This window comes from Tachyglossus aculeatus, chromosome 23, assembly GCF_015852505.1.
Source record: "Tachyglossus aculeatus isolate mTacAcu1 chromosome 23, mTacAcu1.pri, whole genome shotgun sequence".
NCBI lineage: Eukaryota > Metazoa > Chordata > Mammalia > Monotremata > Tachyglossidae > Tachyglossus > Tachyglossus aculeatus.
Genome location: NC_052088.1, coordinates 15,334,910 through 15,355,908, shown reverse-complemented (window position 1 = coordinate 15,355,908; position 20,999 = coordinate 15,334,910). Strand labels below are relative to the sequence as shown.

Sequence of the window (20,999 nt, the reverse complement as noted above, 5' to 3'; positions counted from 1 at the left end):
ACCTCAGCCTCCTGCCTCTCAGTCGTACCTGGGCAACCAACCTATAGTATGGGATGTACCTTCTAAAATCCCGAACTTTTCCTTCTAATAATCTGTCGTGACTCCCTCGGGCAAAAATGTATTCAAACCCACGTTTTGGGGTTTTTTTGTTTGTTTTTATGGTATTCGTTACTGTGTGCCAGATACTATACTAAGCGCAAGAGTAGATACAAGATAGCCAGATTGGACATCGTCCCTGCCGCACATAGGGCTCACAGTCTTAATTCCCATTTTACAAATGGGGTAACTGAGGCCCAGAGGAGTTAAGCGACTTGCCCAAGGTCACACAGCAGTCAAAAAGTGGAGCTGGGATTGGAAGCCAAGTCCTCTGGCTCCCATGCCTGTGCTCTTTCCAGTAGGCCGTGCTGCTTCTCTCTTACATGTTGAATTTACTGCAAGACTCCACAGGCACAGCTTCCTGGGGAAGCCAATTCCACGTGCTTACTGGATTTCCACAGGAACTTTGGTACAGTCTGCTCTTTTTCTTCTTGACCTTTAACCCCATGTCCACGGGCGGCAGGAGGGAAAGACCCGACCCATCTCATGTCACTAGAGACAACTAAATTGGGGTGAGTTTTGATGTGTGGGGTTAGATGCCATCGCAGTGCTAACCACACACCTCTCTGGATTAAAGCAGGCTTTCCCATCTGTTTCAACAAGCACGGGGGAGGGAGTTTCATAAGGGAGTTTTAAATCCATCTTTCTTCTTCTCTCTCTCATGGATCTAACAGATGTAATCCATTCTCATTGTTACTGAGCATATTGAGTTGTTTCTCTTTTGGCTATCATCTGATTAGTTTTGCAGGTTGTTCTGGAGATAAGGAAAGGCGATAAAGGCAATGAAATAATTTAGACCTTCACTCCCATGGTTTGCCTTCAAATTCTTTGTGGAAGCCCCCAGGCCCTATCTGAAGAGGACCCAAATCAGTCTTTTAGGGGACTGGCATTCAGTACCACGTGCAAAGAAATGGGTCAGGCTTTCTTAGCGTGTTAGATTCACCACCGTCCTTGCCTCCTAGGTAACTGAGGCACAGAGACATCAAGCAGTTTGCCCAAGACCACACAGCAGACAAGTGGCAGAGCTCCGAGGCCCGTGCTCCATCCAATCAATCAATCAATCGTATTTATTGAGCACTAACTGTGTGCAGAGCACTATATTAAGTGCTTGGGAAGTACAAGTTGGCAACATATAGAGACAGTCCCTACCCAACAGTGGGCTCACAGTCTAGAAACAGTGGCCATCTGATAGAGCCAGACTTCATACCTGAGAGAAAAGATTTGGAGACCATTTTTTTCTCCAAGGAACTGACATAATGTAGAATTTTCACCTCTTCTCTACCTAAGGGTATATGTTTTCTTCATTAAGAACCTTTCTCTGCTACTACCTGCTGTTTCCTTTCACCATTGTAGGCTCAGGTCAGGCTGAGAGATTTCTTTTTTCACAGTATTTCCACAGCTCCACCAAATGTTGACAAACGTCTATAGAGGGCTTACTTAGCTTAATTTTCAACAGCTGTTTCATTTCATCAGTCTCAGGGCTTAGGTTACTCTCTGCCTTCTGAGTATTTCCCAAACCTCCCCATCCCCTTAGGGAAACTGACAGCACAGTTCATATTTTGGAGCTGACTCTTGGCAAGCTCAGATATTTTGTCTGAGACTGTGCTCCCTGCAGAAAAATGAGTGAAAAAGGCACCATAGAAAAATATGGTTGCTTAACAACTGGGTTGAAGAGTGAAATCACTCCGATTTTTTTCCATTACCTGCCTTGGATTGGATTCTAGGATGCAGCCTCCTTCCTCCTCTCCCTCACCTTCTAGTTCTGCCTCCCCCTCCTCACTGCCACCCCCTTTCCATGTCCCCCTCCCCATCCAGCTCCTCTGGTTCAGCAACTTCCATCAATCGGTCACCTTCCAAAAGCTTCACTTTGGGAAGAAGAAACGTCCCCACTCAGGGCTTTCAAAGAGCTGCTTTTTAGATGATGAGCACAGGAAAATTGGGCTAGAATAGGAGGCCTTGATTGATCAACAGATGAATTTTGAAAATGCTTTGAGAGGACTTCGAGGTGCTAGCGAAGCTGCCCCAACAGATGAATGCATTGAGGGGATTTTTGAGGTGCTACTGAAGCTGCCCCAAATTGTGTAAACCAGTAACCAGGTGGGGTGAAGGGGAACTGAGATCTTTGTATTTAAACTGCATATGTCTGAGCAGGACCACCCCCTTGAAACTGCCTCAGAAAGCCAGGGGGACATAAATGTGTACCTGTTAACGTGAGCGTAATCTTCTCTGTTACCTCTGCCTCCACCTTTCACACTCCCCAGAGAGTAACCGTTTCAAGCTCATGTAAAGTTCCTGGCAGTTTCTGTCCCATAAAAGCCCTGCTTGGCTTGGCGAAATACTCACTTCCCCTGATTGAAAAATAGTACTGATTGACTAATTGCTTTCAGACTACGGGAAAGTCAGGACCATCCAGGGTGGGATACCTGATCACATTAATCCAGATCTATCACTAAGAAATCAACTGCTCAATCAGTGGTATTTGTTGAGTGCTTACTTCACAATACTAAGCCCTTGGGAGATTACAGTGCAGTTGGTAGACCCAATCCCTGCTCTTAAGGAGTTTATGGTCTAATAGGGAGATAAGAACTTCAAGCCTTAATTGAACGTTAACCTGGAGCAAGGAAGGGCACCCATGTATTAGGCCTAAGGTAGACAGCTCAAAGTTTGCAGAGGGAAGGGGCTAGATCAGTCCACGGAATTGTGTTTGGATTTTAGGCCTGAGAATCCCGTCCCTTACACTCCCAGCCAATACTTTTCCATATGGATGAGCCAAAGTAGCCTTGATTTCAGATCAATCTGAAATCCCCATTTTACAGGTGAAAACACTAAACACCCCTCTTAGAATATGAGCCTCTTCAGGGCTAGGGATCCTAGCTAATCCTCACCTGTGTATTCTTTCCCATTGCTCAGTATGGTGCTGTGCACACAGTTAGCACTTAATAAACATTATTATTGGTACTACTAACAGAGAAACAGCGTGGTCTGGTGCATACAGAATGGTGCTGGAAGTCAGAAGGCCCTGGGACCTGGGTTCCAATCCCAGCTCCACCATTTGTCTGCTGTGTGACCTAGGACAAGTCACTTCACTTCTCTGGGCTTCAGTTACCTCATCTGTAAAATGGGGATTAAGAAGGTAGGCCCCATTTGGGACATGGATTGTGTCCAACTTGATTATCTTGTATGTTCCTTAGGACTTAGTATGTTGCCTGGCACATAGTAAGTACTTAACAAATATCATTAACAACTACTACTGGCGTCTGGAGCTGATTTAAACAGAAGCATAGAACAAGTCAATGGTAAAAGCAGGAGCAGAACTCAGACCAGTGACCTCTCCTTGAGGGCTCTTTGGCATCTCCCAAGCAAGGAAGGTCACCTGAAGGGACTTTTAATTCTTCTTTTGGAACCCCCATCCCTCTTTAAGAGTTACAGCCTCAAGAGGGTCCAAGTAACAACCTCCATTTTCTGTACACCGTGTTGTCGTTATTTTTTAAATGGCATTTATTAAGCTCTTACTATGTGCAAAGCACTGTTCTCCATTAATCAACTGAGCAGACCACTAGACTGTAAGCTTACTGTGGGCAAGGAACGTTTCTGTCAACTCTGTTATATTGTCCTCTCCCAAGCACATAGTACAGTGCACTGTACAGCCTGGGGAAGCCGACCTACTACCCGTGAGACCATTAGTGATCCCTCCCTCTCCCCCAGAAGAACACTGAATTCTGGATTTAAATCCAGCCAAGGAACGTGTGCTTATTTCGTTTGTTTCATCCTTGGAGTTAGGCTTTTTTGAACATAGAAGCAGACTTTGGAAAAGTAACACAAAATAGAACGAGGCCTAAAAATATGCAGTTATTCCCAGATCTACTGCCTTATTTAAGCAGCTAACAGTGAAGGTCTGAGAGCAGAATCCTGGAACAGAAGAGCCAGTGAGCCCTAAAACTCCCCCGCAACAGTGACGGTCCCCGCTTAGCTCTTTCTTCTTCTTAGATTTGTAGTGTAGGCACCAGCCTCTCCGTCTCGAGTCAGAGCAGTGGTTCTGGCTCTCCGCCTGAACCCAGAGACCAAGCGTGCGCTCCTCACCCTGGGAAGCAGGGCGAATACTTGTCGATTGACACTGGGGGGGAGGACTGACCGAATGACTGATGGATGGCCCGAGGGACTGACTGATGGATTGGTCCAGATCAGAGCACTGGCCCCCCAAGGGAGTTGGAACTGCAGCCTCTCTCCTGAGGATGGAGGCAAGAGCTACAAATTTGGCCCTCAGGGCCTGTTTGCCCTGCCTGCAAGCTGGAGTTTTTCTGGATTTAGAGTAAGGGTCACCTGCCCGCCCTGACTGGGGAGGATTGGGGGGGCTGAGAACAGGGCATGTCGGAGCCACCTCTTAGCCAGGAACGGACCTCACTCTTCCATCCCGGACAGCAGGCTTGAAATCAGTGGCAGATAGCCCAGAGGCAACATTCCTAATTTTAATATTTCATAATATTTGGATCCAGGAATAATTTAAGGCCCATTTATCATGCAGATTAAACCACATTGTTGAACTTAACTGGCTCAAACGCACTGAGTGGCAGGATCATTTCTCTGCTTTACAGCCTGCGTTTTTCATATTTTCAGCTCCGAATCTCCCCCTCGGCCCAGGGAGTAGGGAAAGGCATTTCCCTCAGCCCCACTAGGTCCAGAAGAAATGATTTGGGCCTGCTCCTGCCTTTCGTGGCCACAGCCCTGTCACCGGATTCAGCTGCCCCCAGTGAATGAGCGACAAGAGGCCAGGTTGAGTCACAAATCCTCTGCAGGGAGATCTCAGCATTGACTGTGGATAGTGGATAGAGCATGGGTGTGGGAGTGAGAAGGACCAGGGTTCTAATCCCGGAACTGCCACATGTCCGCTGTGTGCCTCGGGCGGGTCACTTCACTTCTCTGAGCCTCAGTTCCCTCATCTAAAAAATGGGGACTAGAAGGTGAGCCCCATTTGGGACATGGATTGTGTCCAAACTGATTGTCTTGTATCTATCTTAGCACTTAGTACATTGCCTGGCACATAGTGAGCCCTTAAGTACCATTATTATTATTATCAGTGACAGTCAATCAATCCCCTTCTAGACTGTGAGCCTGTTGTTGGGTAGGGACTGTCTCTATATGTTGCCAACTTGTACTTCCCAAGCGCTTAGTACAGTGCTCTGCACACAGTAAGCGCTCAATAAATACGATTGAATGAATCAATCAATCATATTTATTGAGTACTTACTCAAGGCAAAGCACTTTACTAAGCACCTGGAAGAGTACAACAGAAGAAAAGAATATGTTCCCTGCCCCCAAGGAGTTCCGATCCAAGAGGGGAGCAGACACAAAATAAATTACCATTAGGAGGAAGAAGAGAATGTGCTGTGCAGCTAGTGTGGCCAGTTGTCCAGTTCTGCATCAGACGGTCTGGTTTCCAGCTGGTCTGCTCCCCGTCTAATGTGGATATGACACCGGTGCCTCATTTTTAAAGCACCCAGCATCCCTCTGCCATGGACAGCCCAGAAGTGGTGCCCACGTTCACCGGCTTCTGATCCTCCTGGGTGGTGACTCTCCAACACAAGGCCCAACAACCAACCCTTCTGAAGCTGGAATGTTTACCGGCTCCGGCTTCAGACCTCTAAGCCGCTCCAGTGCGGGGAAGACATGCCGCTTCCTCCCGACCACCCGGCATCATTACGTTCCTTGGGGGCCAACGTGGGGCACAGCATATTGGCGTCATACAGATGTCCACTCGAACCCCCCCCACCTAGCGTGCTCCTGTAGACTGTAAGCACCTCGTGGGCCAGGATCTCATTGTATGAGTCTCCCAAACATTTAGTACAATACTCTGCACACAGTAAGCACTCAGTAAATACCATTGGTTGCCTGATTGATTGATTGCCTCCACGCTGTTGTCTGCATTTTCAGAGCCCTCCTGAAATCCCACCTTCTCCAGAAGGCCTTTCCTGAACAGTCCTTCATCTCCCCACCTCAAAATAATAATGACAATAATGATAGGATTTGTTAATCGCTTACTATATGTCAAGCCCTGTTCCAGGCTCCGGGGTAGATACAAGCTAATCAGGTTGGACACAGTCCCCTTCCCACATGGGGTGCACAGTCTTAATCTCCCCACATCTAGACTGTGAGCTCGTTGTGGGCAGGGATTGTCTCTCTTTATTGCTGTATTGTACTTTCCCAAGCACTTAGTACCGTGCTCCGCACACAGTAAGTGCTCGGTCAATTCAATTGAATGAATGAATTATTGATTGATCCCCATTTTACAGATGAGGTAACCCAGACACAGAGAAGTGAAGTGACTTGCCCAAGGTCACACAGCAGACAGGTGGCAGAGCCAGGATTAAAACCCAGGTCCTTCTGATGCCCAGTCCCGTGCTCTAGCCACTAGGAAACACTCCCACTGATGGGATCAGGGGAGTCAAGAGCACTCGGGTTCATGGCTTTTGTACTCTGTTACTTCCTCTTAGCTGTAATTTACTTTACTGTCCATCTCTCCCACTAGATTGTCAGCTCCTTGGGGTCAGGGATTGTGTTGACCGATTCTCTTGTCCTCTGCCAAGCACCTAGTACAGCGCTCTGCACACACTAGATTCTCAGTCAGTAGTATCGATTAACTGGCCTACTGTCCATGCCACCGCCCTCTCCAGTGCCCTGCTTGTGTGCCATCCAACCCAGGCTTCTATGGTAATATCAATTAATCAATCAGTTGTATTTATTGAGTGCTTACTGTGTGTGGAGCACTGTTTGAAGCACTTGGGAGAGTACAGTACAACAATAGCCCAGCACATTCCCTGCACACAATGAGCTTACAGTCTTGAGGGGGAGACAGTAGTATAAATAAATAAATTACAGATATGTACGCAAGTGCTGGGTGGGCCGGGGGAAGGAGCGGGCGGTGGCCAATCAATCAATCGTATTTATTGAGCACTTACTGTGTGCAGAGCACTGTACTAAGCACTTGGGAAGTAGGGAATAAGTCAGCATGATGAAGAAGAGAGTGGGAAGAGAGGAATTGAGGGCTTAGGGAAGGTCTCATGGAGATGTGCCTTCAATAAAGCTCTGAAGGAGGGGAGAGGAATTGTCAGAAGGATTGAAAAGGGTAAATGTTCCAGGCCAGAGGCATGAAGTGGGCGAGAGACTGGTAGTGAGGTAGACGATATCGGGGTAGAGAGAGTAGATTGGCATTAGAGGAGCGAAGTGTGCGGGCTGGGTCGTAATAGTAGCGTAGCGAAGTGAGAAAGGCGGGGGCAAGGTGATTGACTGCTTTAAAGTCAATGGTAAGGAGTTTCTGTTTGATGTGGAGGTGAATGGGCAACCATTGGAGGTTCTTGAGGAGTAGGAAAATACAGGCTGAACGTTTTTGTAGAAAAAAGATCTGGCCAGCAGAGTGAAGTATGGTCTGGAGTGGGGAGAGGCGGGGAGGCCAACAAGGAGGCTGATACAGTAGTCAAGGCGGGTTAGGATAAGTGCTTGGATTAACATGGGAGCAGTTAACATAGTAGCAGTTTGGATGGAGCGAAAAGGACAGATTTTAGTGACATTGTGCAGGCTAGCCCGCTTGTGCCTTAAGTTCCCTGTGCCTCAGTTTCCTCATCTGTAAAATAGGGATTTAATCCGAATCCCTCCTACTTAGAGTGTGAGCTCCACGTGGGACAGGGACTGTGTCTGACCTGATTATCTTGTTTCTCCCCTAGTGCTTGGCACATAGTAAGCGCTGAACAATTATCATCATTATTATTACTGTTGATGCCACTAGTGGTAATTTCACAGAACCGTAGTTGGTACTTGGGTCCACTTGGTTCCATTCAGAGAATGCCAGCTGAGTACGTGGTACTTCTTATGGCCCTTTAGAACGCTTGGTGATACTCAGCCTAAGCTACTGAAGTCACTAATGTAGTTTTGGCTTTTCTAAAGGAGCCTGTTGTTTGTTTGGTCTAGTTAGCTGTTTACTTTAATGGGGTTAATTCTTCTTAGAGATTTCTGTGTCCCTATAAGGGTGATTTTAGCTCTCTCTTGAGAGTCCATAAGCCTCTCCTCTCTCCCTCCCTGGAGCAAGGGGCTCCAGTAACTCAGGCTGGAGGGTGTTGAAAAGATCTCCGTGCAGTGTGTCCGGTGCTTGACCCCTGTACCCTGTGAGAACTCAGTCAGTGACTGTCAAGTTGGCACTCTGAGAGGTGGTCTCGGCTCCAGGGGGAACACGTGGGGAAGTCACTCTCCTGGGTGGTGGAACCAGCTCTGACCACCTCCCACATAATATGTAGCAGGAACCCCCTCCTCCCTTCCTCCCTCCCCTCCCCAACACCTTCGTCATCCCTGCCGGAGCCAGAGCAATCAATCAATCAATCGTATTTATTGAGCGCGTACTGTGTGCAGAGCACTGTACTAAGCGCTTGGGAAGTACAACTTGGCAACATATAGAGACAGTCCCTACCCAACAGTGGGCTCACAGTCTAAAAGAGCAGAGGAGAAGATCCCTCTGCCCCACTATCGAGGAGCCACTGTCCTGCTCACAGAAGGAAGAGCTAATGAATTCGCGGTTGTTTTTTGTCTCCCTGTCTGCCAGCCCCATTCTCCTCTTCCTTCTCTCTTCTACACAGACAGAGCAGCAGCATGGCATAGTCCAACTTGTACTTCCCAAGCGCTTAGTACAGTGCTCTGCACACAGTAAGCGTTCAATAAATACGATTGAATGAATGAATGAATAGTGGATAGATCACGGGCCTGGGAATCAGAAGGTCATGGGTTCTAATCCCAGCTCTGCCACTTGTCTGCTGTGTGGCCTTGGGCAAGTCACTTTACTTCTTTGTGCCTCAGTTTCCTCAGCTGTAAAATGTGGATTGAGATTGTGAGCCCCACATGGGGCAGGGACTGTGTCCAACCTGATTTGCTTGTTTCCACCCCAGCACTTATTATGGTGCCTGGCACATAGTAAGCACTTGACAAATACCACAATTATTATTATTATTATTATGTGAGTTTAACCGATCAGTGGTATTTCTTGAACACTTACTCTGTGCAGAACAATGCTTGCATTAGAAATGATAGGTGTGATCCCTACCCTCAAGGAGCTTAATATCTAACGGGTAGGGGGATGGCAGATGCTAAAATGTTACAGGTTGGGGGGGATGCAAAAGAGCTTAAAAATTTGTACGTCTGTGCTGGGGTTGGGGGAAGGGAGGACTCAAGGTGGTGAGGCCTCAAGTGAACAGGGGATGAAGTAAGGAGTGAAATACGTTGAGAAGATGGGAGATTAGTAAAAAAAAAAATATGGAGAGCTTGAGTCAAGTTAGTTAAGTTCGTCATCAATGGTATTTTTTCAGCGCTTGCTGTGTGAAGAGCACTGTACTAAGTGCTTGGGAGAGTAAAGTCCACCAGAGGTGGTAGGTACAGTCCCTGGCCATGATGAACTAACAGTCTAGGCTGTCCATCAGAAGATGCTAGGGACATCTATGCATCAGTGAAACCTAACACTCGAGGCTTAGGGTAGAAGTAGTCCCTTCGTGAGTCCTGTGGAAAGGAGAGGGAGTAATTCAGGACCCCAGTAAGTGACTTTATGTTTTCCCAATAGGTGTAATTTCAGCACTTAGGAATGTTTAAAACATCGGTTAGATAACGCCACAAGAGAACATTCTCCTCTTTAACTGGCAAAGGTAAGGAAGATCGTAGCTCCTTGATTCCTCCCTGGCTTCATTTTTTTTTTCAAGTAAAGATATAGCGGAGGACACTTGGGAAGCAGTGTGACCTAGCGGAAGGAGCGCAGGCCTGGGAGCTCCACCACTTGTCTGCCATGTGACCTTATGCAAGTCACTTAACTTCCCTGTGCCTCAGTTTCCTCCTCTGTAGAATGGGGATAAAATACCTGTTCTCCCTCCCCTGGACTGAGAGCCTCACGTGGGACAGACTGTGTACGACCTGATTATCCTCTATCTTCCCCAGAGCTTAGTACAGTGCTTGACCAATAGTAAGCCCTTAACAAATGCCATTATCTTTTATTATTGTAGTCTGACTCCTAAATAAACCTGGCCTTAAAAGAGCTGGCAGTACTAGCTTGTCTCTCCTATATTTACTGTCCAGAAATCCTTACTGGGAGGCAATCACCCGATGTGTCCCGTTGGAAGCACCATCCTGGAGAGTGCTCCTGGCTCGGGATGGGGGCGAGCGCTAATTGGCCTAGGAAAAGGACAAAGGGCAGAGGAAGCAGACACAGGAAGCAGAGAGTATTACTGGGAGTCCCAAATTGCTGCCGAAGGACGTTGGTGGTTCTAATTGCCTTTGCACGTCAACGGCGACTGACAGAGCGAGGGGCCCCCGCTCGTGTGAGGAAGGGAAGACTCTGGAAAGTCAGGTTTGCACAAACAATATGAATCTCCACACTGACTGAATTCACTCTGATTTCAGTGTTTATCGTCCTGCATAATTATCATCTCAGATCCCAGCTCCGGTACTTAACTTTTATATTTAGCTCTTCAGACTCGCCAGGAATGTTGTTAGGTTGCTGTGAGACTTTTCTAGCTCATTTTAGATTTCAGCTCTGTCTTGCTTGTCTCACGGAACAAAAGGAGGGGGATTAGGCACAGCACAATTTTCAAGAGGCAAATTTCATTGGAGAAGCAGGGTGGCCTAGTGGATAGAGCAGGGGTCTGAGAGTCAGAAGGACCTGGGTTCTAATCCCGGCTTCTCCACTTCTCTGCTGTGTGACACTGGGGATGTTACTTCACTTCTCTGTGCCTCAGTTACTCTATCTGTAACTGAGGCTCACGTGGACGTGCACCGTGTCCAAACTGATTAGCTGGTATCTATCCGAGCGCTTAGTATGGTACCTAACAAGTGCTTAACAAATACTATTAAAAAACAAAAAGCAAGGAATCGGGCTTCCCTAACAAATTCATCCCACAGCATGTGTAAATTCATCCCCAAGCAACATCCCTTCCCCTTCAGATTTGTTCCCTGCGCCCTTGGGTGCACCTTGAAACTTCCCCTAAATCAGCCTGGCAAATAAGAAAAGGTATTTCCAGCCCACTGTGGAATCAGTCAGTCAGTCAATCAGTCAATCAATCAATCATTCGTATTTACTGCTCCCTTGATGCATGCAAAGCACTGTACTAAGCGCTTGGGAGAGTACAGTATAACAGACTTGGTAGACCCATTCCTTGCCCACAGTGAGCTCGCGGACTAGAGATCACCCTTCTTTCCCACTTGCCTGCTAGATATTGCTGTTCTCCAGAGGTGAGCTGGAGGAAGGCTCCTTATTGGCCTCCTCTTTCAAACAGTCTTAATCCTTTTTTATCATCTGCCCATTTGTTCAGAATCTCCTTGTGCAATGGTTGCTCTTAGGAGTTTAGTCAATTCTGTCTGCATTGCTTTAGTGCATGGGCCGTTAATGAGTTCGTATCAATCACATTTATTGAGTGCTTACTGTGTGCCAAGCACTGTAATAATAATAATGATGATGGTATTTGTTAAGCGCTTACTATGTGCCAAGCTCTGTTCTAAGCACTGGGGAGATACAAGGTGATCAGGTTGTCCCACGTGGGGCTCACGGTCTTAATCCCCATTTTACAGATGAGGGAACTGAGGCCCAGAGAAGTTAAGTGACTTGCCCAAAGTCACACAGCTGACAACTGGCGGAGCCGGGATTTGAAGCCATGACCTCTGACTCCAGAGCCCATGCGCTTTCCACTGAGCCATGCTGCTTCTCTACTAAGCGCTTCGGAGAGTACACTGTAACAGAGTTGATAGACGTGTTCCCTGCCCACGACAAGGTTACAGTCTAGAGGGGGAGAAAGACATTAATATAAATAAATAAATAAATTTTGGTTAGGGATATGAGTGCTGTGGGGCTGACGGAGGGGTCAATAGAGGGTGTAAATTCAAGTGCAAGAGTGGCACAGAAGGTAGTGTATCAAGAAGGTTTGGTAACTGGCTATTTTGCCGTGAGTGAACAGAATGGATTTACCTTTCCTACAATGCTGGCAAGGAAATGCCTTAGAGCCCTTTGCTTCTTCCTTTCAGATCAGTGATATATTTACGTTCCAATGCGTGCTTATAAAGCATGCAAGGAGACATCAAGAACGACTGGGCCAACGGGGGGCTGGAAACAGATGAACAAGTCCTCTTTTTCTAAATGAAATCCCTTAGGAAGAGCTCATGATCGTTTCTCAGCAGAAAACCTTAACAAGGGCTTGGGAAGGCGGCGTTGTGAAATGCAGCCCTTTTTTCTTAGCTGGCTGAGGAGTGGGGGGAGGGAATTTGTGTCCCCCTGGCAGAGACCACGCTGGCCAGGGTAACCCGGGTGTGTTTCCTCAAGCGCTCCTGTCAACAGGCGGGGGCTAATGTGACAGGATGTCCTGAAGGGTTCTGGCCTGCCGCCTGGAAGGCCCAGGCCAGGGCCCAGTAGGATTCCACTTTAGACGAGGGAAGCAGGGCCCAGACCCCAGCTCTGGGTCCAGAGGCGCAACAACCAGCACCATACTGGTGAGGAGGAGGAGGGCGAGGAGGAGAAAGAGCGGACAACTAGCTAGCTCCACCTCCTCCTTGGCCCAGGGGCAGTGCAGCCATTTTAGCCCATCCTGGGGCCAGGCATGGGAATTTCTGGCCCTAGAGTGTCGGTTCTTTCAGGGCAGGAATTATGCCTACTAGCCTTTGAACTCTTCAAAGTGCTTTGTACAGTGCTCTGCACCCAAAGTCGATGCTTCATAAGAACTATGGGTCGATTGACAGCTGGAAGGGGCTCCCAGTCATAAACCGGTCCAGGGAGGCTCTGTTGATCCAGAACAACTGCCTGGGCAGTCCTCATCTCTGCATAGAGTTGGGCAGTGGTGGTGAGGTTGGCAAGGGCCCCAGCTAATTGTGTCCTCTCTGGACCCTGCTGCTGCTGTTGCTACCTCTCCTCAAAATAACCTGTTCAGCTGCCTATTTCTCTCTCTCTCTCTCTCTCTCTCTCCCTCCCTCCCTCATCACCTCTCTCCCTACTCTTTTTCCTGTTTTCTCTCCTTTTACCCCATCCCCTCCCTGTCTTCTTTCTCCTTTCTCCATCTTCATTCATTCATTCATTCAGTCATATTTATTGAGCACTTACTGTGCTTGGGAAATACAAGTTGGCAACATATAGAGATGGTCCCTACCCAACAACGGGCTCACAGTCTAGAAGGGGGAGACAGACAACAAAACAAAACATGTGGACAGGTGTCAAGGCATCAGAATAAATAGAAGTAAAGCTAGATGCACATCATTAACAAAGTAAGTAGAATAGTAAATATGTACAAGTAAAATAAATAGAGTAATAAATCTGTACAAACATATTCAGGTGCTGTGGGGAGGGTAAGGAGGTGGGGGGGATGGGGACGGGGAGAGGAAAAAGGGGGCTCAATCTGGGAAGGCCTTTTCTTCCTCTCCCTCAGTCCCCCTCTTTCTAGCCCCACACCCCTCCTGCCGGCCTTTCCACTTGGGGGTCTTCCCCCAACCCACCTAAAGTTTCAATGGAGGTGGTGTAAATCCAGTGAAAGTTCAATCTGTGCCTCACACATGTTTTGCTGAAAGAAAAAGAGACTCCCTTCTTTAGATTTCCCAGGATCTAGCACACGCAAAGAACACAGCATTACACCTGCAAAGCAATGGGCCTGACTCCCCACAGGACATCAGTGGAATCAGAAGGCATTAAACTGAGGGTTCCCACGAATAGACAGATAAGCACAAGCACTGAGAGAGGGAGATCTGTCCAAACCAAAGGGCAGCCGAAGGTTTCCAGGACAATGAAAGTGGCTCTGGTCAGGTGAGAATCAGGCCCAGGTTGAGGTTTTTACCGAACCTGACAAATGAATCAACATGACTGACAGTGGTGGCAAGAGAAACGGAAGCTGGACACCCCCTTTCCCTTCCTCCCCCTATCAGAATGTGGTGAGGTCAGAGTTCAAGTCTGTAATCTCTCTCTCTCTTTGTCTCTGTCTTTCTCCCTCTATCTCTTCTCCCCCTTAACGAGGTGGCTGGAGGCTGAGGGTTAGTCGGTGAATGTTCGGGGCCTCAGGGGAGAGGCCAAATCCCTCTTCAACTATTCTTTCTGGCTGAGTCAGAACAGAGTGGAAGGGCTTCAGAGAAAACTGCATTTGAGCCCCCTTTCGCCAGAGGAAAGGTTGCCAAAAACTCAGAGCTGGGGAGGATGGGGAAGTGAACTGTGCGGGGCGATGAGGGGAGAACTAAGGGGAGAGACTCAAGATCCTGAAATAGAATTTAACAGTTTCTCACCACATTCTCCAAACTTGAAAGATTTCATTTTCAGGCAACCTTTACTCCATGGCTAATCTCCACCCCACACCACAGTACAGTTCATTTCTGAGAGAACGTTTAGTTTTTCTAAATATAAATGGCCCTCGAGCATCAGTATTTGAAATGTGACCTGCCGCCCGCTCAATCACAAAGATTTGCAGTACCAAAAGTCTCTCCCCCATTTGTGTTCAATATATAATGTGTAGTACATTTGCGCACCAACAGACCAGTTGATAATTGTGGACTCTAAATTGAGTTTGAAAGTATGTATGTGCATTTCAAAAAGTGCAGTAAAGTATGCACGATGAAAAGCATTAAATGTCTCAGATCTCATATATATCCCAGCTTTCGTTGGTATTAGGTAGAAGCCCCAGATGTTTTCACATTCGTACTGTCGGCCTACATTTTACATGTGGATAACAGTGCCCAGGCTGCCTCAGGATCCATTTGACAGAGGTTAATTAATCCTTCCTAGCTTGTGTCCAACCATGGGTGATTCCAGACTAAAGTTCCAGCCCCGACTCCGGGACAGAGTGTCTGGAATCAGAGAGAAATCCTCTCCATTTCCAGAGCTTCCAACCTGCCATCCAATTCTCCCGTTCCTTAGAGTTGGAGACATTCAGATTGTAGGACAGAGATGTGAGGACCAGGCGCCAGGCTACATCCAAATTCTGGCTATGTTTTCTCCATAGATTTTTAGGGAATTTTTACTCCAAAGACAGATACTCTCACCTGAGGAGTGTCATGCATCAAATGAAAATATTTAACATAGGGAAACTTTAGAGAGAGGCAACATGGCCTGGTGGATAGAGCACAGGCTTGGGAGTCAGAAGGACCTAGGTTCTAATCCCAGTTCCTCCACTTGTCTGCTGTGTGACCTTGGGCAAGTCACTTTACATCTCTGTGCCTCAGTTACCTCATCTGTAAAATGGGTTTTAAGACCGTGAGCCCCATGTGGGTTAAGACTTGTACTTGTACTTCCCAAGCGCTTAGTACAGTGGTCTGCACACAGTAAGCACTCAATAAATACGATTGATTGATTGATTGATTAAGAGATTAGCTTGCATCTAGCCCTGCACTTAGTACAGTGCCTGGCACGTAGTAAGTGCTTAACAAATACCATTTTAAAAACCAAAAAAAAACCTTAAATGGTCATGCTTGGCACATTAATTAGGGACCACGGAGTGAGAATGATGACAAAGCTGAGATTCAGGACTATTGGTTTGATCGGGATCCTCTTCTGTGTAACCCTACCATCCTGTGGAGTCACTGATACTGTTATGGCCCCTGCGACCTCACTCATCACCCCTAGAAGTTTGACACTGACGCTTTTTATCTTCCAAGTCTCTGCATTTGGGGATTTTCATGATTTAGCTTAATTTTATCTGGCAAATAGCAGCATTATTTAATCAGAGAAATGAAACCGAAAGGAGCGAAGCTAGGATCGCACCCATGGCTTTTGTTTACAAGTGTCGTTGAAGCCTAGATTCCAAGGGGAGTCCATCTTCACGAATTTTTGTTCCATCCCAAGGTTAGGTTGAGAAAAAAGTGTTAATACCTTGCATCGGTGAGTTCACAAACTTAAGGACGCTTTCAATTGCTTACTGTACTGAGCCCTTAAGAAAAAGTCTCCACAGAAGGGAATGAAGAAAAAAGGAAGAGAAACCAAATAAATTCTCGGATAGATGCAGACCAGAAATCCCACAGCCCTATTTTAAAATTTCATCAGTACTTAGAAGACTTTGTTTCAGACCTAGACTGCCTTCGTGAACTCAAAGGACTGTAGAATTTCTTTTTCACTGGCATCAAAGTGACTTTTACAGTCCTCTAGACTGTAAACTGATCATGGACAGGGAATGTGTCTGCTAATTCTTTTGTACTGTACTCTCCTGAGTGCTTAATATAGTGTTCTGCACATAGTAAGCCCTCAGTAAATACCATTGATCAATTGATTGATTTTGCCAGTCAATAACTTCCCCCCAAACTAACATAGACAAGATAGAGATCTAGGCCCCTTTGCTCGCTTTTCATTGAGTTGATAAGTGTACACGAGAGCATATAATCATGTCAGGTAACTTTAGTGAGGACCACCTCTTCTCTACATCCCATCAAGATCTCTTGACGACATCTTCCCGAACAGGACTCAAACTCTGAACAACCCCCGGACCTTCAGTCTTCCGCCTGGACTTTTAAACTGGGCTGGTCGGCTAGGTTATATCTGGTGCTTGGAAACTCCAAGTCACGGAGGAGAATGGCTTTAAGTGAGTAAGCAGCATGTTTCTTCTTGATCACGCTACTCGGATCCCGTTAACCAGGTCATCTGTACAAACAGTGCCCCTTGGCTGGTAGTGCAGCCTCAAGCGTCCACATGCTAGGGGACAATTACACACTCTCAACCCGCACCCACCCCATCCCGTTCTAGCTTCTCTCAGTCCCCAGAAGTACCACTCCCTCCCCTCATTTCTCTTATTCCTCATTTCTGGGAGGGGGCTGGACACGGGAGGAGGGAAGGCACCAGACAAATGCCATCCGGTCCCATCGGGCAAACTGTGGCACCCAGTTGGCGATCAGACCCTTCTCTCAATCCTTAGCACCGAGAGAGGTAAGAAGCCAAGTGACAGTTCCCAGTGACAGGCCAGCTAGCCCATCCACTTCTCAATGCAAAACTCCAGGAGATTTAATACTGCCCACCGCCTTTTCACAGAACAAGATCACTTTCCATCGCTACCAACCCGCTGCTTCTCCACACCAGTTTCTTTTCAAAATTAAAAATAAGTTCAAATTCTTATTTGAACTTTCTGACTAAGGGGTGTCATCGGTCAGAGCATCTCTCCGTAAAGAAGTTCAGGGGACATTCTAGTTCGATAACAAATAGAAGAAAAATGGATTGTACGAGAAACTTACCAAGTGCTGAGATCTGAATGGCTGCAGTAGCCTCCCGCTCTTTACCTGCTTTCTCATCCAATTCTCTCTTTCCCTCTCTCTCTTTTTCTTTCTCTCTCTCCCTCTCCCTCTCTCTCTCTCTCCTGGGTACAGATTGCAGTGAACTTAAAGATCTAGCAGGGACAGTGTTTCGAATGACTTAAGAAAGAGAACAGGAACAATTACTTCGTTCTCTTTTTCTCAGATGAGTACCTTCGGGAAGAAGGAAGGAAGGGAGGGGAGAGGAAGTCAACAACCCTTTGCTTTCCTGAAAAAAAATAAGGAAACAGCAGATAGACATCTCGTTTTCTCTTAAACATAATGCTAAAGGGAGGGGGAGGGGGGACCCCAAAAGGAATTCCTGAGAATCAGATCTGCACCGCTGCCTCGAGGCAGGCGGCTAGCAACTCCCCGGATGCACGGTGAGGCTCAGACGCCGCTGACCTCCTGCTGCTTCTACTGTCCTCTCCCGAAACTGTAGCACAATGCTTTGCCCAGGGTAGCGGTAGATGCTGCTGACTGATGGATTGGCAGGCGCCCCTCAGCCCGAGGGGAACAGATGGCATCATTTTGACTCCATGCAAGGAGTCCTCTGGAGATGGAGGGGAGGGGAAGCAGCCGTCACGATGTCCAGTCATCCAGGGTCGGGGGTAGGTCCAGGCTTCCAGGGAGGCTTTGAAAACCTTTATTATTTGACGATGGTGATGATGATGTGGATGTTGGAATCTCCCATCGGGAACTATGGATGACCTCATCCCATAGCACAATTGTACATACCAACTTACGTACTCTACTCTTTAAAGCACTTTCTCATTCTCTTCCTCCTCGTACCTGTGCTGATTTTGCTTCCCCGTCTCACTCGGCAGTCTTTTGGCTCCTTGAGGGCAGGAATCCGTCATCTGACTCTATTGTACTCTCCCAAGTGCTTACTACAGAGTAGGCCCTCGCTAACTCCTGTTGATTAATTGATTGAGGACCCAGGCAGAAATATCGACGATGGTGATAATAATAAGAATAATGGTATTTGTTAAGTGCTTACAATGTGTCGAGCAATATTCTCTGCTCTGGGGTAGAGACAAGCTAATAAAGTTGGACAGAGTCCCTGTCCCACATGGGGCTCACAGTCTTAATCCCCGTTTTACAGATGAGGTCACTGAGGTACAGAGAAGTGAAGTGACTTACCCAAGGTCAAACAGGAGGCAGTGGGCGGAGCTGGGATTGGAACCCAGGTCCTTCTGACTCCCGAGCCCATGCTCTATCGACTAGGCCACGCTGCTAATCGTTCTAGCGGTTTGCCCTTTCTCATCCCTGCCAGCTGCCTTCCCGATGGTACCTGGAGCACGGAAGTTGAGACGGTGAGCAGGAGTGCAGAGCGCTCCGAAGTACCCGCAGAGACTAAATGCTCCTCTTCTAAATGGGAAGCTCGTGTGGACATGGATAGTGTCTACCAACTCTGTTGTTGTAAGCGCTCAGTACAGGGCTTGGGACACAATAAGTGCCCGATAATTGCTAATGATTGATTGATCGATTGGTTGCAAAGATTTTATAGGGAGAGCCCATTCATGGCCAAAGTGACCACCGAATAGACAGAGCCAATGCGTTGCTGTAGCACATTATCCTTGGAAACTGCTGCGGCCATGTTAGCTTGCTATTTTTCAGGATTCCTGCAGTATCTTTCCACCTCATTCATTCAGGCGTATTTATTGAGCACTTACTGTGTGCAAAACACTGTACTAAGCGCTTATGGGGCACACTAGGTGGTTCCTCGGTTAGAAAGCTAAGCAGAGTGGCGTTTTGGAAAGAGCTTAGGCTCAGTGGAAAGAACACAGGCTTGGGAGTCAGAGGTCATGGGTTCTAATCCTGACTCCTGCACTTGTCAGCTGTGTGACTTTGGGCAAGTCACTTCACTTCTCTGGGCCTTAGTTACCTCATCTGTAAAATGGGGATTGAGACTGTGAGCCCCACGTGGGACAACCTGTTTACCTTGTATCCCCCCAGTGCTTAGAATAGTGCTTGGCACATAGTAAGTGCTTAACAAATACGATTATTGTTATTATTATCCACTAGGGCACGCTGCTTCTCTTAGCTACGTGGCTTTGGGCAAGTCACTGAACTGCTTTGGGCCTCAAGTTCCTCATCTGTAAAATAGGGATTTAATACTGTTCTCCCTCCCCCTTAGACTGTGAACCCCATGTGAGATGGGGACTGGGTCCAACCTGATTATCTTGTCTCCCCTTAGTACATTGTTTGGCACGTACTAAGCACTTAGCACATAACAAAATTATTATTTTTATTGCTATTAGAAATATTCATCTCTGGTGGCTCAGCCCCAGTGGGCCTTCCCCTTTTAATAATAATAATAATAATAATAATAATAATAATGGTATGTATTAAGCACTTACTATGTGCAAAGCACTGTTCTAAGCACTGGGGAGGTTACAAGGTGATCAGGTTGTCCCACAGGGGGCTCACAGTCTTAATCCCCATTTTACAGATGAGGGAACTGAGGCCCAGAGAAGTGAAGTGACTTGCCCAAAATCACACAGCTGACAATTGGCAGAGCCGGGATTTGAACCCATAACGTCTGACTCCAAGGCCTGGGCTCTTTCCACTGAGCCACACTGCTTTTACATAGGGAAGTCGTGAAGAATTGGTGATGGCAGATTGGAGGAGGGTTGGGGAGGAGTAGGAAGGAAGCCGTTCCATCTGAAAACATAGAGTGAAAAGTTGCTTAGGATAAAGACCCTTTTGAGTTTGTGGCATTATGTATTGCCTGAAGAGTTGGGTGGGTTCCCCCAAGTCTGACTGCCTTTTAGGATACCCGTTGGGGTCTCTGGGACCAGCAGAGAATCCACTGACTTGAAGCACTTATGTACATATCTGTAATTTATTTATTTGTATTGATTCTGTCTCCCCGCTTCAGACTGTAAGCTCACTGTGTGCAGGGAATGTGTTTGTTTATTGTTGTGCTGTACTTTCCTAAGTGCTTAGTACAGTGTTCTGCACACAGTAAGTGCTCAATAAATCCGACTGAATGAATGAATGAGCATTTTCCTTCCAGAGGAGGAGGGAGGATAAACCAATGCCCCTAACCTGTCTAGGCCTCCATGAAGGCTTGTAGGATATGGTGAGGCAGGTGGAATCGTCCCCATTTTGTAGATGAGGAAACCGAGGTCCAGAGGTACCCTAAACCTTGTCCATGGCCACGGAATAAATCAGGACTGGAGTCCACCTCATTTCCCTTGAAAGTGAAGAGGGCAGGAAAGTCAGGAGTTTGGGGGATACTGCCTGGGTCAGGTGACATTGAGCTGAAACTTAAAATTCCAAAACAGCACTGGGTGGAGATGCAGCTCTTAGAGGCCATTGCACGTGAAGCAGCATTGCCTAGTGGTTAGAGCACCTCCTGGAAGTCAGGACCTGAGTTCTAATCCCTGTTCCACCACGTGTCTGCCGTGTGACCTTGGGCAAGTCACTACCCTTCTCGGGGCCTCAGTTACCTCACCTGTAAAATGGGGATTAAGATTGGGAGGCCCCTGTGGGACCTGGATTGTGTCCAATCTCATTACCTTGCATCTACCCCAGCACTCAGGACAGTGTCTGGCACATTGTAAGCGCTTAACAAATACCATAAGATAATAACCAAAAGACATGGGAGAGTCCAGGAAGTGAAGGGAGCAGCGTGTCAGGGCAGGAGACGA

At 47.2% G+C, this 20,999-nt stretch overlaps 1 protein-coding gene across 1 annotated transcript in view; it reads right to left on the bottom strand.

Moving 5' to 3' along the window:
- Positions 1-17,357, bottom strand: part of ZNF366 (zinc finger protein 366) — an 85,495-nt gene extending 68,138 nt beyond the window's left edge. The window contains exon 1 of the mRNA XM_038765805.1: positions 17,284-17,357. Within this exon, the coding sequence (XP_038621733.1) occupies positions 17,284-17,340 (57 nt within the window). The 5' untranslated portion in view covers positions 17,341-17,357. The remainder of the gene's footprint in view (positions 1-17,283) is intronic.
- Between the last annotated feature and the right edge of the window lie 3,642 nt (positions 17,358-20,999).